This window comes from Aethina tumida, chromosome 7 (genome assembly GCF_024364675.1).
Source record: "Aethina tumida isolate Nest 87 chromosome 7, icAetTumi1.1, whole genome shotgun sequence".
Lineage (NCBI taxonomy): Eukaryota > Metazoa > Arthropoda > Insecta > Coleoptera > Nitidulidae > Aethina > Aethina tumida.
This window is the reverse complement of record NC_065441.1, coordinates 8,866,485-8,883,873: the sequence shown is the minus strand read 5'-3', so window position 1 is coordinate 8,883,873 and position 17,389 is coordinate 8,866,485. Positions and strand designations below refer to the sequence as shown.

The 17,389-nt window shown below is 29.1% G+C and overlaps 3 protein-coding genes and 1 long non-coding RNA gene across 5 annotated transcripts; 3 read left to right on the top strand and 1 right to left on the bottom strand.

Moving 5' to 3' along the window:
* The first annotated feature begins 2,677 nt into the window (after positions 1 to 2,677).
* Positions 2,678 to 5,412, top strand: LOC109597663 (uncharacterized). The gene is made up of 6 exons (XM_020013409.2): positions 2,678 to 3,143; positions 3,190 to 3,414; positions 3,465 to 3,722; positions 4,024 to 4,383; positions 4,439 to 4,632; positions 4,680 to 5,412. The coding sequence occupies exons 1-6, from the start codon at positions 2,678 to 2,680 to the stop codon at positions 4,956 to 4,958; spliced, it is 1,782 nt and encodes a 593-aa protein (XP_019868968.2). The 3' UTR covers positions 4,959 to 5,412.
* Positions 5,413 to 7,654: 2,242 nt separating this feature from the next.
* On the bottom strand, positions 7,655 to 8,889 carry LOC109597700 (uncharacterized). Of its 2 annotated transcripts, none has more exons than XM_049969423.1 (4): positions 8,724 to 8,889; positions 8,478 to 8,619; positions 8,191 to 8,428; positions 7,655 to 8,138 (listed from the first exon to the last, which is right to left on the bottom strand). In XM_049969423.1, exons 1-4 carry the CDS (start codon positions 8,860 to 8,862, stop codon positions 7,716 to 7,718), a joined length of 942 nt encoding a protein of 313 aa, XP_049825380.1. In that variant the 5' UTR covers positions 8,863 to 8,889; the 3' UTR covers positions 7,655 to 7,715. The 2 variants fall into 2 exon arrangements, with proteins under 2 accessions (XP_049825380.1, XP_049825381.1); XM_049969424.1 differs by having other exon boundaries at positions 8,478 to 8,632; positions 8,724 to 8,857.
* Positions 8,890 to 9,341: 452 nt separating this feature from the next.
* Positions 9,342 to 12,266, top strand: LOC109597707 (sodium channel protein Nach-like). The gene is made up of 10 exons (XM_049969935.1): positions 9,342 to 9,444; positions 9,500 to 9,836; positions 9,892 to 10,054; positions 10,104 to 10,252; positions 10,312 to 10,423; positions 10,475 to 10,639; positions 11,316 to 11,367; positions 11,763 to 11,862; positions 11,918 to 12,030; positions 12,082 to 12,266. Exons 1-10 carry the CDS (start codon positions 9,426 to 9,428, stop codon positions 12,264 to 12,266), a joined length of 1,395 nt encoding a protein of 464 aa, XP_049825892.1. The 5' UTR covers positions 9,342 to 9,425.
* LOC109597708 (uncharacterized) lies at positions 11,399 to 11,698 on the top strand. The gene is made up of 3 exons (XR_002191444.1): positions 11,399 to 11,427; positions 11,481 to 11,534; positions 11,666 to 11,698. It is a non-coding gene; the product is annotated as an uncharacterized LOC109597708 (long non-coding RNA).
* Positions 12,267 to 17,389: the final 5,123 nt, after the last annotated feature.

Sequence of the window (17,389 nt, the reverse complement as noted above, 5' to 3'; positions counted from 1 at the left end):
TATAATGTTATCATTTACACTGGTCGTAGTAGTGTCAATTTTAGGAGAAGCTTTAGCCAATGAGGTAAGATTAAATAGAAATATGAACTAAAATTATTGGAACGTTTTGCAGTCCAATGCGATCTTTGATGAAGCACTAAATTGCCCTTGGTTCATGTGGAATAATGAGAATAAACAAATTTTCCACATTTTTTTAATGAACTGCATAGATGGCCATAAACTATGCATGTCAGACACAGTCAGTCTGGATTATACATTTATTGTAAAGGTAATTTAAACGATGAAAACATATTACTCAGATTATTTCTCTTTTATATTATAGGTTGCAACAAATTTATATTCAATGGCTACTGCAATAAGTGGTCTTATGAATAGAAATGTCACATAATATATAAATATGATATGTTAAATTGATGTGATTATTAAGTTTGTTTTATTAAATAAATGTATACATGCTTATTAAAATTATACAGTTAGAACTAGTTAAAATGATCTTCAGAAATCACCGATAAACGATAGTTGTATTGTAATAATTATTAATATACATTCCGATAGTTTTCGTATATGTAAAATATTATAAATATATGTAAAATATAATAAATATTTTATTTAATGATGAGGTAATTAATATTAAATACTGAAATGATTACATTTTTACGAATTTACGTTCAATCTGTATCCAAAACACTTTAAAATAGTAAGAGTAATACTTTAATTAGAAGTATATTTGGTTAAAATTAGAAAATGAAATAAAAATTAAATAATGAAAATGCAAAAGTACAAAAGAGAATATTAAAAATATCTTCGACGTCAAATTAGGCCAAATTCCCTCCTAATTAGAACCAATTCAATTTTGTTTGACGTTACACTATTATTTATAAAGTATATTTAATTTTAATTATACTAAGTTTATTATTATGTTACTTAGTTGCAATTAATGTAATTTTTTAATTTTATTTAGTTATTACTAATTAAAGATTACTTTTATGTAATTTCCATACTTTAATTTAAAAATAAATTTGTACATAAATAAAAACGTACGTATGGCGTCCATTTAACAAATACTATTCACGTTTTGTAATTATCATAGGAAGTACAAAAAAAAATATGAATCATTGACTTTTATTTTCATATAATAATTGTTATAAAATACATTAAGGTTTTTATTAACTGAATTAATAATGAATATGATTAAATAAAATAGCTGAAAAAATCTTTTGGTAAACGATTGTGATAGATAATTAAACATAATGACTGAAATCATAAATATTACATTTCAATGGAATCAAAGAATATTAGTTGAAAATAATTTATCTAAAGTGTAAATTATTAAGTATTATTTATTTTTTTCAGAAATAAAAATGAAGGTACCGATGTTTTTAACAGTAACAATTGGCAGCTTCAAAATTTTAAGACTAGGTATTAAAGTTTCTATTTTATGGCAAATAGTACTGATAGACTCAGCTACAAGATTCTAAGACATTTTATAAAAATTTCTAATTTAGGGCAAATAGTAGCACTCTGTTTAGCTTTTATATATTTCATAAAAGAATTCTCCACTAAGTATCTAATGAAATATGCAGCCACCACTTTTGGCTTTTTATATGTAAGCATAATTTCTGTCGCTTTTAATTCTACACTAATGAAATATATTTTAGTGTTTAGCTGTGGTCCTTATTTCCGAATTCTATTTCAACTCGGAAAAGGATTTGGTAAATAATTTAAGCAAGTTAAGTCGAAGTATCGTGACACTCAGTAGAAAGTCGCAAAAGCGCATTGAGTTTCTTAGAAAATTCTCGAATCATCTTTCCATTTGGTTGTTAATCATGACTCAAATATTGTTATTCTTTTTCACCCCACTGAGTGGGGCTAATGAAGAAATGTATTTTGCTATCTGGTTTATTAAAAATTATTTTAATATATTTGGTAAAAAAGTTGTCAATTACATGATTTGGCTATATTATTTAATCCTTTGTCATTTGTTTTTTGAAAGTATTATTGAGTGTTTGCCACTATTATATTTTTGTTTAGAAATTATATTTCAAATTAGAATTTTAAGAAATTATATATTATACATTTCATATGATCACGACATAGAAAATTTGGAATTATATTATGACAAAGATTATCAGAGTTGTATAAAAAAACGCCTCATCTATTGCATTAAGTATCACCAAGATATTAAGAGGTATAATTTGGAATAAACTTAATTAATCCGCTTATGCATTTCTTTCTAGAATTTTGAATAGACTCGAAGAATTAGTGACATATCCATTGTTGATTCAATTTATTTTTGGTACAATTTTGGGGGTCAACATTTTATTTTAAACAAAAATAATGTTTTATTATTATTACTTTTAGGATGCTACTTATTCCACAATGTTTTGTCTTATTATATTGTCATTTATAGTGCTCATAGACACCATAGATGGCCATAAACTATGCATGTCTGAAACAGAAGTTTGGATTATACAATAATTGTAAAGGTAAATTAAACAATGAAAACATTACTCAGATTATTTCTCATCTATATTATAGGTTACAACAAATTTATATTCAATGGCTACTGCAATAAGTGGTCTTATGAATATGTCACATAATATATATAATTATTAATTTTAATTGACATGATTGTTTAGTTTGTTTCATATTTCATAAATCTTCATATATGTGACACATGTCAGACCCCAACGATATTCACAGTTCTCACAAGAGAAATGTCCATGCCATCGCATCAAACGAATTTATTAATCCACAACATTCTGAATCGCAACATGAACCCTCAAAAATAAATTTAAAATCCAACTTGTCACAAGTAACATTGAAGACATTCCAAGAAAAAGATGAGCTGCATGGGGATAAGCCATCATATATAACATCAAACCTTAAAAAGAAGATTTTCACGAAGAAAAATGAACAACAACAAATTCAAGAAGTGATGAGTCGACTCAGACAAACTTGCTTCATCACCACAAGAGACAGACACAAACAACATGAATATAGAAGTAATGGTTTAAAGATAATCAAGTATATAATAAGCAAGTTTTCAGCCGATAAACTCTCATATTTACATATGGTTCATATTTTATGGGGGTATCTAACGTGCATTCACCATTTTCAGACCAGACTCATTTTGAAAAGTGGTAAGTGTGTATTTTTTAAAATACTCATTGCTTGAACATCTATTAGGTATTATAAGCTGGAGTAGGCAAAAGAAGTTTAACAGGGTGGCCAAGTTTCTCGACGACTTGCTTAAGTATTTTCCGAAAGGATCCCATGTTATTATTGTTAGCGCAGTGATGACGTTTTTCAAAGTGGGAAAGTTGTGGGAAAACGAACAAGTTTGCCATTTGGTGTTGGGAAGAACCATGACATTTACCATGAATATTGAAGATTCCCTTCTCTTCATCATTAGTGAGTCCCATTTAAAGTTAAAACACAAAATTAATGATAATTTTGTTTAGATACTGCAGAAGAATTGTCGCTGTCCGATTCGAGTCAAGCGAGGGACGTCATTCAGATTTTGTACCAACTGTTGCAATTTATGAAGTTTCAAGATCTATCTGAAGCCTTTATGACTAAATTGATGTACATGTACCAACTAAGTATCGATACATCACCACGTGACAAGTTCAAATACGGATATCTTAAAGAAGGGGTTCAATATTCCCTAAAAGTGTGCATTAAGTATTTTCCAAAGCAACGCAAATCCAAATTGTTAGGTACAAATAATTCTAATTATGAAATTATTTTCGAGATACCCTTTAATAGTAAATCAAATTTTAATTTTATTTCATATTTCACAGTACTGATAATGAAAACTTGGTTGCCTATTCTCGTAATATGAGATTTCTTGCAGCCTATACCACTCAATTATATCAAATATTAGTTTTACGAATAATTAAATAGCATTAACAGTTTTTAGTAAACACTAAACTTGTACAGCACCAACACAAATTTGAATTCTTCATGTTAACTGATGTCTTAAGCCTCTTATTAAAATACCAATTATTAATTTTACAGAATTGATCTTAGATATTGTGGATAAACAAAACCTGTCTGAAAATGGTATCATCAACTTCGGTTTGTTGGCAGAAATGGCGGCTTTCCGTTTAATGTACGATTCCCCTTTGCTTTCAATACCGAAGAAAATGCTGACGCTCTGTTTCAAATTCATCATATCCCATTGCGTGTACAAAAGTCTATTGGGCTTGGTCGTCTACCAGAACCTTTGGGATCGGTTTGTGAACCGTCCTTACTTCAGTACTCCGGTGATCTTTAAGGACGAGGGCAATTATCATCTGACTTTTGGCTCTTACACGCCACAAAGCAAGAACTATTTTAACAACGATTTGAAGGACGCCTTCCAAAACTGTTTCTTGGGTAGTAATTTGTATGATGCGAGAGTAAATTAGTTTGAAGTATTGTTAAATTGCAGACTGTCTGAGGCACAATTGCAACAACAAGATTGTTCTCGAGCACATTTTCACATGCATCGCACTAAATTTGTGCGACTTGCCGTGTGGAGTAGTGGCTTCATCCGCCGCCTGTTTGGCTATGAAAATACAAGAGTATTCCCTAAGCGCACGCGACAGTCTTTCTTACGAGCATCAGTTCCATCTACATGCTATGGTAATATTAAATTTAAATTGTACGTGGTCTTGATACGTATATTTTAGGTAGTATCAATTTTGTCTTTGATCTGTTACATATTCCAAGCGGATGAACTCCACGATTACATCAACAGGATAATACACAAAAGGGCAATGTTCGGTCCGCATTTGCTTCCTCCTTTGAGGCCCACGTACGAGTACGCACCGCACCACATATTGTACAATTACGGGGATTTCTACGTAGAGGACTGGGAACTCAGATACGGCCTGTGGAAATGTTTCAGGGAACATCAGATCGTGAACATCAGGGAGAAGAAAAACACGAACTTTCCAAATAACGCCTGACAACCCGAACTGTGGCCTAATTAAAATTTGTTTAATGAAAGCGTCCGTTTTTCGGATGCGACTGAAAACGTGTAGCGACGTCGGAATTGGGGGAGCCGACGGAGGTGGGAGTCCTCTCGGAAGGCCATCCTTCGGAAACGTTCGCGTTATCCTTATTTCATTACGAATGCGTCCGCTTTCGTCGATTTCGCGTGGGCGACGTGAATTATGCGATGCCATTAAGATTGGAGCTCTCGGTTGCGGCACAGTTTTTTTTTTCAACGTGCAGTCTGATGGAAATTAGTCTGTCATCGCACTTTGTTTGTTCGTAAAAATACTGGTTCGGGTTGTTCGATCTAAAATAATCTAATGTTGATCGGCTCAAATTGTAAGAAGAAACATTGTGACAAAAAAGTCACATACTAACATTTGCTTCTTATAATTCTCTTTTATTAAATTAAAGAAATTTAATCAATATTTATTTATATTAATAATAACGTATATAAATATGTTTTTACTTTACTACAGGTGTTAATGAAAAATACGTAATGTTGTACTCTTTTTATATCTAAACTGCATTATAATATTAACTTTTGAGTTTATAAATTTTTGAATTGTTAACTATAATATTGTAGTTAGTTAAATTGGACAGCAAGAAAATATGTAGTGTAGTGTAGTAAATATTATTAACTTTATAGTACAGATAATGTTATGATAACATTCTTTAATTCATTGTATCTATAAAGACTACAAAAATTAGATTCATAATTATTTTTAATTTATTGTTTTAAAGCTACTACAACTAGTTATAATTAAGAGAAATTTTAAAAAAAATTATAGATGTCACGAAACAATATACATTGAAGTCTACTACAATATTGGACTTTCAATAATAAACTATTTAACTATCTTAATAATAACACAAGTTTAGACGTCAAATTTGGAATCAATATATGAGGAATTATTTAAGGGTTAGTAGGAGTTACAATTAAGTGCAAATATTTATAGTAGTGTATTATATAGTTTTACCAACTATATATATTTTAGTCTTTATAATTAACTACTTAGATAAGTCAGTGCTAATGAAAATTTAGACTCTAATTTGAAATTAATGTCAATTAGTACTATACTAAACTATATGTATACTTATTTGTAGTTTAAAGAATTGATACTAGCTATAATTAAAAGGAATTCAATAAATTTATAGAGTGCAAGAATCATTATATTATTCTATATTATTTACTACAAGAGTGTAGTGCATATTATTAATTTTCTTTAAATCAATTACTAACTATATTATTGTAGTTTTTATAAACAACTACTTTGTTAAGTTAATACTAACAAAAAATTTAGACTTTCAATAATTTGGAATTAATTAATACAAAAAAGTATAGGTAGCAAGAATCATTATATTATTCTACATTATTATACATATTATTAACTACGTGGTTACTGAAGTTAATACTATGAAAATACAAACTTTCAAAGTATGTATCTGTAAAGACTACAAAATTTAGATCCATAATCATTTATAGTTTGTTGTTTTAGAGTTATTACCACTAGCTATAATTAAAAGATATTACAATAATTTATATATAACAAAAGATAATATATATTGTAGTCTGAGTTGTTAACTAAGTAACAACTTAGTTAAGTTAATAATACAAATTTAAACGTCGAATTTAGAATCAATATCAAGAAGGGCTACGTTAGTTATTTGTAGTTCGTTATGATTTACTATCAGCTATAATTTCGAGAAATTTCAAAAAGAAATTGCACCGAGAACTATGGAATTGTAATCTGTATTATTGATTATAATACCGTAGTCTGATATACTGGGAGATAGTTCATTTTATAATTTTCCAATGAGAATTTTAAGAACCAAATTGGCAAAAAAATCGGAGCCTGGCACAAAAACTGAAACCGTCAAATAATACGATTATAAACAAAGTTGATGGATTTACGAGATCAGAGATGACTCATATAAATGGCATGCCATTCATGGACATGGCTTCTTGCGTGACCATTAATAAGAAACAGCCAGGACTATAATGTTTCAGTTCTATAAGGGATCCTGGTACAAATGTAACAGTTTATTTAAATTTAATTTAAGCTGTACAAGTAATTATGTAAATAATTAAAATATAAAAAATGTTTATTAAGTGAATTAGTTTCATTTTTATCACGTCTTTAACAAATGTCGGCGTCTATTTATATAACGAATGTACATGCACATAATGGTTTTATAAGTGAAATTCAATATTGTGCAAACTAATGATGGCTTTACTAGAACATAAATACAATTTGAAAAGTGAGTAAAAATGTACGTCTAGAAAATTAAAGTATTAAATATGAAAATCCCCTCAATTAAGACTATTATAAATTTTCGACCGATTAAATGCAATAAATATTCAATACGACAATGAAATATCACAGACACTGGCATAAAAAAGGGCATTCTGGAAAGGAAAGACTTTAGTATGACGTCAAACCACATCCCACGTAGTTTCGTAGATCAAAACAAAACTTTACACCGATGAAAATATTAAAGGTCGTAATATATAACCAAGGCTGGCGCTGAATCCTTTACCGTACCATATCTTAGCAAATAGGAGATGTGTGTGCACTGAGCTATTAAAACAATATTCTATATTCATTATAGCAAGAAATATTTATCAATGCAGTAAAAGCAAACACAAAGGTGTAAATAAATAAAATGAAGATAAGGGTTTTATAACAACTCATTTTACATGATAATTTATCAGTATTGACCGCAAGCTAAGCTTCATGGATTTCAACGTCCAAAAGTACGGATTTAAGTCCGTTTTCGGTCATTTTGTCGCAATGATAATGGCTCAACATCAAACAACGGGAATTTTGATGAACCTCCGAAGGACCGTTCCGTAGATCTTGAATGGTACCGTAATAATTCAGTCGTACGTCGTGTACGTTTGTTGATGCGGAAATGGTGCAACGCAGATTGGACCATAACAAATTGGAGGCCAACCAAATTATGACATAGTCATTTTCTTTGAACAGGGGATAGTTTTCTGAGTTCTCGTCGTCGCAACTCTGGCTCGTCTCGTCCGTCTCGCTGGACTCCAATTCCGAGTCTTGATTTTCTGGTACGCCGACCCTCACTCTGGATGTGAGCAGGAATAACATAGGGTTTGGATTTTCCAGTATTTGCAACAAACCGAACTGCCTACAATTAAAATTATACATAAGCGAAACGATGTTCAAAGCAATATACTTGCGATGTAGGTTTACAGGTGAAGGTGTGTGAAGGAGAATTTGCAGCCACAACATTTAATATAAAAATGCACTGCGAAGTATCGTATTTGATGTCATTAAGATAAACTTGAATCTTGTTCCTTTCGTTAAAATTTGTGAAAAGATTGTCGATCGACGGATGTTCGTATCTAAAGTGAGCATGTAAATTGTTCACTGACACGAATTTATTGCAATCACCGTTTGGACACTGAAATGGCCTGAAACGACTTAGGATTTAAAAAGTAAAAACGAATGATTAAGTACTACCGTTTCGAAAGATCCATCAAGCTGGAAGCCTTCTTAATGTTCAGTGTCATCGTGGTTTTCTTTGGCTTAACAAAAATTTCCGGCTTTGGTAAAAACTCATTGGATTGGTAACCACGATATGATTGGACGCGGGTTTTATTTACTGTAAAAGTAACCTACAATCAATTTTTGATACTCACACTCTTTTTCACATTAAATTAATACACAAAAGAGAAAAGATGGTTTCTTCAAAGCTGTGGATTTTACCTTTACGTAATTTTGCCTTAATACAAATCACACAATATATGTGTTTGGCGGTGCTGCCCAATAAAAACATTTTCTCATAAAAATTTCCGCAAGATTCACAACAGTCGTATGTTCCATACTGAAGGATTTTTTTGGACATGTGTATGACTCATGTGCACAGATAAAATCTGTGTCAATTTGACATATAATTTCTTAATTTGACATAAAATTCTTCATTATATTAACTATACTCCATTCAAACTATTTCATGTTTTTAATGGTTGGGTCGTGTAGATGTCTACTTCATATTTAAATTTTGCCAGAGTAGCATTCAGGCGTAAATAGTATTATTATTTATTTATGCTAAATTATTGACCCCAAAGAAACATTTTTTTATGTTTATCTAAAAATGTTTTTTGGTTATCTTTAGTTTTAAATATGGCCCTGTCAACAATCAACTGTACTGTGTGTGAATTGTGCACGATTTATTTACTTCACTCAGTACCTTAAGTGAATACACTATAGATAACACTTCACTTAACATGGAATTCAATAAATGACATAAAACTTTGTAATTATTTTACAATCAAACTTTTGGTATCACTTTCTTTAATTAACAACAGCAATACACTAATTAGGTTTGATTTAACTTTGATCTAATTAAAAAGTTGAACAAAAAGTATCAAGACTTTTTATCTTTTTTATTAGACAACAGCTTTAGAAATGACTAGTTATAGCCGCAGTAAGTTAATTATGTAACATTTTATCGTAAATAAAACTAATTTTTTGTTCTACAGTAGCCTCAATTAGAAAAAGGTTTGGTGTGGTGAAAAAAAGATTTAACTTCCAACTACAGAAATACTGCAAAGAAACAACTCTACATGGTTTCCATTATATAACGTCAAACTCTTCCAGTCCTCTTTCATCCCTTATCTGGTTTTGTATCTGCTGTCTGTCTTTGGCGTTTTGTTTGTACTTAATTAACTTACAATTAATCACATATACGACAAAAAGGGTAAATACCAACATAGCCACAACGGTTTATCCAATTTACGACGTACCTTTTCCATCTGTTACCATTTGCAACGTCAATGTTGTTTACAAAAACAACACGGGCCCCATACGAAAAGTACTGTGAGTACCATGTTTTTAAGGTTTATTAAAATTGGTGAACTTTTTGAAATTTTAGTGCTGGAAAAATTCCCGAGGCTCACATAAACGATTTCTTTTACAACCTGTCCACCCTGGTGTTAAACGACAATCTTTACGGCAATATGCATGCGAAGTCGTATGAGGAAATCACTGGTTTACTGGAGGAAGCTGGTTACAACACAGAAATTCTAATGCAAACAGTAACTATTTAATTTAACGATTGCTAAGTCGTTAATATATTTTTTCTAGTTGGCGCAACCGTGTGAAGCTATGCTTTTAAGATGCAAATGGAACGATAAAGACACAAACTGCAGTTCATTATTTACTCACATTAAAACAACGTATGGGTTTTGCTGTTCTTTCAATTACAAGAACGTACTACATGGAAACAATGCAACGTAAACGTGTTCACACTACTGAATTATCAATACTTGTTTTACATATTCATATGTCGTAGGTTTTCAGACGTTTTTGTTAGTGGTGTTGGTCCACAGTTTGGTTTGAAGGTATCCCTGAACATAGACGAAGATCAGTATGTGTCGCCAATAAAACCTTACCATGGTTTAGAGGTAACTAAACGTATTTTTTATTTATACTAAATTATCAACAATAATTTAAAGGTTGCAATCCATGAACCGTACCAGTTTCCTGACATGGTTTTCGCCAGCACCACATTGTCTCCAGGTTATAAAATTGCTTTGCCCATGGACCCGACCGTTTTCTCCAGTGATGAGGATATACGAGTTATCGGGAAAAAGAATCGAGGATGTATATTTTATGATGAGGTAAATATAGAGTAAATAAAACAGAAGTCATAAATACAGTGGTTCAATTCCTTGAACTTTTATCTCTGCGAACTTGTGACTTGTGACCACTCGTAACATATAATTGTACACAAGTGGTTTAGAGAAGAAGGAATGCTTCATACCATACAAAGTATTGACCATAGCCTTATGAACATTTTCATAATGCAACATCATCATCAAAGACTGGAGTGGTGAAGAGAAAAGGTTGTCTTCAGTAATTTTCGTATGAAGTAACTCAATTTTCTGTCCTATATTAGACTTTTCAACAGGATAATATTCAATCCTCCTAATCTGATGTGTTGTTACGTTAATTGAATATACATTCAGACCTCCTTCTACCGACTTCAGCATCAAGTAGGATTCAATGTGATAATCTCAGGATGAAACTGTCTACCTCATTAGAGCAATGCCAATATGCCTCAATGAGTATCTGTTCCATTAAAACATTATACTGATCAATATAATAAATATTTCCTTCCCTAAATATTTAATCATTTTACTATACTCTGTTATCCCAGACTGTATGATACAAATCAATAAAATCTGAACACCAGATCTATGTGTTCTATTTTGTATGTCACTGAATATACTACAACAACATGTTAATAATTAATTCCGTTCAATGTGCTGTTACATTAATTATATTTTGATGCAGCGACAAATGAGTTGGACGAGGAAGTACAGCTTCTCCAGTTGTATAACTGATTGTAAGTTAATCGCCATTTTAAAGGTATGCAAATGTGTTCCATATTATTACCCGGTTCGTGGTAAGTGAATAATTAAATATGATAATATGTTAGCAAAATTGATCAATTTTCAGTTAAAACCAGATTTTGTACTATACTGGATGCACCATGTTTAAAATCATGTGCAGGTAATATTTTAGGAAAAAATATTTTATATTAAATTTCTTGAACTAAAATTGCAATTTCAAATTGAAGTTTGTTCTTGTAAATAATTGTAAATGATATTAATATTAAGAAAAATAATTAATTTAAATTTCAGGACTATACGTAGACATATATCGTGAAAAAGCTTCTATTAAGAGCTGTACGTAACACATTTTAGACAAAGCACAACACTATCAAACTTATTCTTTCAGATAACTTGTCCAAAAGCATGAAGAAATGCCATTGTTTGTCTCAATGTAACCAAGTTACATATGAATATCGGACTGTCCACCAGTACTACTCCAGTCCAGTGTAAGCGCATAAAACGCATTTAAATTTGAACAATAACTAAAATTTATCTTCGCAGCGTTGGATACGACGACGACAGCATCAATGAAACGGTGCTGAATGTGTATTTCAACGATGTCGCATGCACCCAATACAAAAGGAGTATTTATATCACCTGGGATTCATTGCTGGGTAAAATTGTATTTAATTGAATGTTATATTGTTACAATGCGATTGTTGCAGCTTCGATTGGGGGAATTTTTGGATTGTGTATGGGCGGTTCGATAATAAGTCTAATTGAAATTGTTTATTTTTTCGTGCAACTGTTGATTTATCGACCTTTGAAAAATAAGGTATTAAATGTTAAACCTAACTACAACGCACAAATTTATGTGGCTGAATTATATCCTAGTACTTTTAAGAAATAAATGCACAAAAAGTATGAATAAATTGTTTAATTAAATTATGTTTCTTATTTTAATTTAATTTAAATTCTTCTTCTAACGTAAGGAGAGACCAAATTGGGTATTTTGTCAAAAAAAAGTCTTTTTTTGGAATTTTAATTTTTTAAAAAATTTAGTAATTTTTTTACGACCCTTAATGACCCTATTACTTAATGATCTAATGGCCGTATTTCTAACGACCAAATGACCAAATGTCTAATATGACGAAAAATCGTTAAAACAGCAATTTATGAACTAATTTCTTATGCGTTAGTTATATTATAATATTCACCGTATATTGTTGAAATTGTTATACAACTACAATATTTAAAACGATTATGTAATAATAATTATTATTTTGGTTTTTAGATTAATAATAATAATTATTATTATGATCCTGACCTACTTACCATTAAAATTTAATCACATTTGTGTGTCTAAGTATGTTTTTTTTTCAATAAACCACTAAAGTTTATTAAAAAAAACATTATTAAAACTTTTGATAGGTAATTACTTTTCAATCAAATATTTTTGTGTAACTTTCTTTAATTATAGAGACGTTAATTAAAATTGGTTTAATTAAAAAGTCAAGTGATAAAGTATTCTCAGCAATATTACTTCCATTAATCTGCAACTAAAATGACTGGTTACAGCCGCAGTAAGTTGTTGATGTAACATCATAAATAAAACTAAATTTGTTTGCACTACAGTTGCTTCAATTAGAAAGAAAATCGACGTGGTGAAAAAGAGGTTTCACTTCCAATTACAGAGATACTGTCAAGAAACAACTCTACATGGTTTTCATTACATAACTACAAACTCTTCCAGCATACTTTTATCCCTTATCTGGTTTTTAATCTGCTGTCTGTCTTTGGCGTTTTGTCTGTACTTAATTAACCTACAATTAATTACATATACGACCAAAAGGGTAAACACTAACATAGCCACAACGGTGTACCCGATTTATGACGTACCTTTTCCATCTGTTACCCTTTGCAACGTAAATGTTGTTTACAAAAACAACACTAGTGCTATAGAGAAAATTCTGTAAGTGTTATGTTTTCGATTTAAAGTATTTTGGTCGGCAGCTATTTAAAATTTTAGAAATGGTAAAGTACCTGAAGCACATATAAAAGACTTCTTTTACAACTTGTCTACTCTGGTCTTAAACGACAATCTTTATGGCAATATGGAAGCAAAATCATATGAGAAAATCACTGGTTTATTGGAAGAAGCTGGTTACAATACAGAAACTTTAATGAAATCAGTAACTATTTTGTTTTTCGTTAATAAGTAAGTCTTTAATAAATTTTTTCCAGTTGGCGCAGCCATGTGAGGCCATGCTTGTAAGATGTAAATGGAACGACAAAGATGCAAACTGCAGTTCATTATTTAGACTTATCAAAACAACATATGGCTTTTGTTGTTCGTTCAATTACAAGAACGTACTGCATGGCGACAAAACAACGTAAATATGTAACATAAATTAATTGGCAACACTTGTCTTGCATTTTTATCGTAGATATTCAGATGTTTTTGTTAGTGGAGTGGGTCCACAGTTTGGTTTGAAGGTGTCTGTGAACATAGATGAAGATCAGTATGTGTCGCCGATAAAACCATACTTCGGTTTAGAGGTTGCAATACATGAACCGTACCAATTTCCTGACATGATATTTGCCAGCACCACGTTGTCTCAGGGTTATAAAATTTCTATGGCCATGACCCCGACCGTTTTCTCCAGTGATGAAGACATACGAGTTATTGGGAAGAAAAATCGAGGATGTATATTTTATGATGAGGCAGGTATAAAGAACATAGAGCAAGTAGTACCACATAGACACGCTTTTTTTCTGTATGAGATTTAAAGTTCGTAATGTTTTGGTGCAGAGGAAAATGAGTTGGACGAGGAAGTACAGCTTCTCCAGTTGCATAACTGATTGTAAGTTAATAGCAATTTTAAAGGTATGCAAGTGTGTTCCATATTATTATCCGATTCCTGGTAAGTAACAGTCCGGTGTTACAATATATTATTAAAATTACCACTTTTTAGCTCCAGTTAGATTTTGTACTATATTGGATGCCCCCTGTTTAAAATTAACTGCAGGTAAACAAGGAGGACTATACAAAATATGTGTCCAAATTTTGAATGTAGGTAGAAAACGTCTAAAAATGAAGTGTTTCCTGAAATAAATGCAACCCCTTTAAAATTTATATTTTAAAAATTGTTTTTTATCATATTTTCGAAATTTAAAATGTATGTATGTATTCTTCTAATACACATATCTACAATTCAATGTAATAAACTTTTTTATAATCATACAGTAGCATAGATTCTGGAGGGTATTCCTTTATATCTCCCCCTATTTTTCACGTCATTGAATATTGTTTAAAATTAAATTTTTAAAATTTCTCTATACAATTTAGAAAACAAAGTTACTCTTGATTAATTTGATTATCACACTCGTTACAGTTACGGTGACTTTTATGTTGTAGAAAATAGGTTGACAAAAAAGAACTCTCTAGAATCTACCCTATCATATAATTAAGAAAAGAATTTATTACTTCAAATTGTAGGTAACACATCAAATTTTAACATGATTGGATCAAAGTTTATGAGAGACAAAATTTTAAAAAATAGAGATAATATTTTTTTCAAGCAAAAAAAATATTTATATTTTTTTCATATTTGCACGTGATCTACCTGACTCTATGAATATTTTAAAACTTCGGTTTCAAAAATTATAATAAATAAGTTCAAGCTAAAACACATATTTCTTTAAATCAAAGTAACACATAAAATACTAAAATATTCACTATTTTAAGCTTTTGAGCTCAGAAAATTTGTAAGTATATTAATTTTTAAAGAAGTGATTGTTTAAACAGGATATCTTATAAATGTGTCATTTTACAATCTAAAATTTAAATGTATTTTATTTATGAAGTAATTTCTGCAATGACTCCTTAAATATCTATGTGTTTAATTTTATTTTTGTGTGTTTCATCTCATACCTGAATTTGTTGTTAAAATTTCATGAATTATAAGTAGTTATTTTATTAACTTACTAAACTATGCTTTTCATATTAGCCACGCTATTTTGTATAATGCTAAACTCTCTAACTAATTTAAATTTCTTAATTATTTCTTCGTAAACTAACTGTTAGTTTAGATGAAACAATTGTTTGAAATTAAAAAAATTAACATAATTTATGATAATTTTTTAAATAAGCTAATATTAAAAAAATAAAATAAATGTTAAAAACAAATTTTATGAAAACATTTTTTTAACATCAGGTTTATACGTCGACGTGGACAGAGAAAACGACAGCTTGAACAATTGTACGTAAAATATTTCAGACAATTAACAGCAATGATAAATTTAATCTTTCAGATGGCTTGTCCAAAAGCATGAAGGAGTGCAGTTGCCTGTCTCAATGTGACCAGGTTACGTATGATTACCAGGCTGACCAGCATTACACTAACCCAATGTAAGGACATACAACGTATTTAAATTAAAACAATAACTATAACTCAACTTCGCAGTGTTGGATATGACGACGACAACATTAACGAAACGATTTTGAATGTGTATTTCAACGTAGTCGCCTGCACCCAATACAAAAAGAGTATTTATATTACATGGGATTCATTGTTGGGTAAAATTGAGTTTAATTGAACGTTACATTGTTACAATGCGGATGTTTCAGCTTCGATTGGTGGGATTTTTGGATTGTGCATGGGAGGTTCGATAATAAGTCTGATTGAAATTATTTATTTTATCGTGCGACTATTGGTATATCGACCTAAGAAAAATAATGTGTTAAATGTTAAAAATAACTATAATGCACAAATTTATGTAACTGAATTGTATCCTCGCAGTTTTAAGAAGTAAATGAATCAAAAGCTTTTAATATATTTATGTATATATTCAATTAACATATGTTCATAGTAAATGTGTTGGAATTTACGTAAAATTTATAGTGTGTTAAATAGATTAGATCATTCATTTTAAAAATATTAAAGGTTATTGTATAATTAATTAAATTTTTAGAAAAAATAAAATATAAATAAATATTTCTAAAATTAAGATTTCAGCATTTTATTTAGTATTCATAATCATTGTAAATTGAATTATTAAATTCATATAAGTCTAATTTAGTATTGTCTAGTTATATTTAATAGTTAATAGTAAATTGCACTTTATTTAATTGAGAAAATTTTATATCTCAAAAATTCTAATTAATTTTATTTCTAAACTTTTGAAGTAGATGGTTAATTAAAATTTATTTTACTTTATTAAATTTAATTCATATCCAAATTTTTATTTGTAAATTGAAATTATTATAGTAATTCCATAAATTTTGTTAAAATTTAGTTAAACATTATTATTTAATTATTTCTGAAAATTTAATATTAAATAATTTATTAAAATCATTTAGTTTTTTTAGAAAATATTTTCTTAAAATTATTATAATTTAAATTATATTTTCATCAAAATTATTAATTATAAATTTTCTAAATTGGAATTATTTATATTAATTACTGCAATTAATTAGTTTTTAATCTATTTTTACTCATATTCAAAAATTTTTATTTTATAAAATATTAAATAAACATAAATTTTGAATTGTTTATTTCTATATGTCTATTATTATTATTATTGTTTTTAATAATATTTTAGATATATTTTGTAATTTTCAAAATTTTTAATTATAATAGATTTTCTAAATACTAAACATACTAAATTCAAATTATTTTTATTAATTAATTATTGAGATTTGGGAAGTTTTCTTCATATTATATTTTAATTTTAGTAATTTTTAAGAATATTAAAATTTAATTCAGATTTAAAAAAAAAAAAACTTTATTAGTTACTAATTTTTTATTATTTATTAATAATTAATAAATATTCTATTTTAATACTATTAACTTAATAATTAATTGTAATAAACTAATTTTAATTAAAATCATAAAATGTAATTATTTCTATTAATAATATAGGTAATTTCCGCATTCGCCATATTTGTAACGAATAAAGAAGAGTCACAAAAGCAGTTGTATTAACTAATTAATGTTTATATAATTTTACTTTAATTAATATAAATAATAA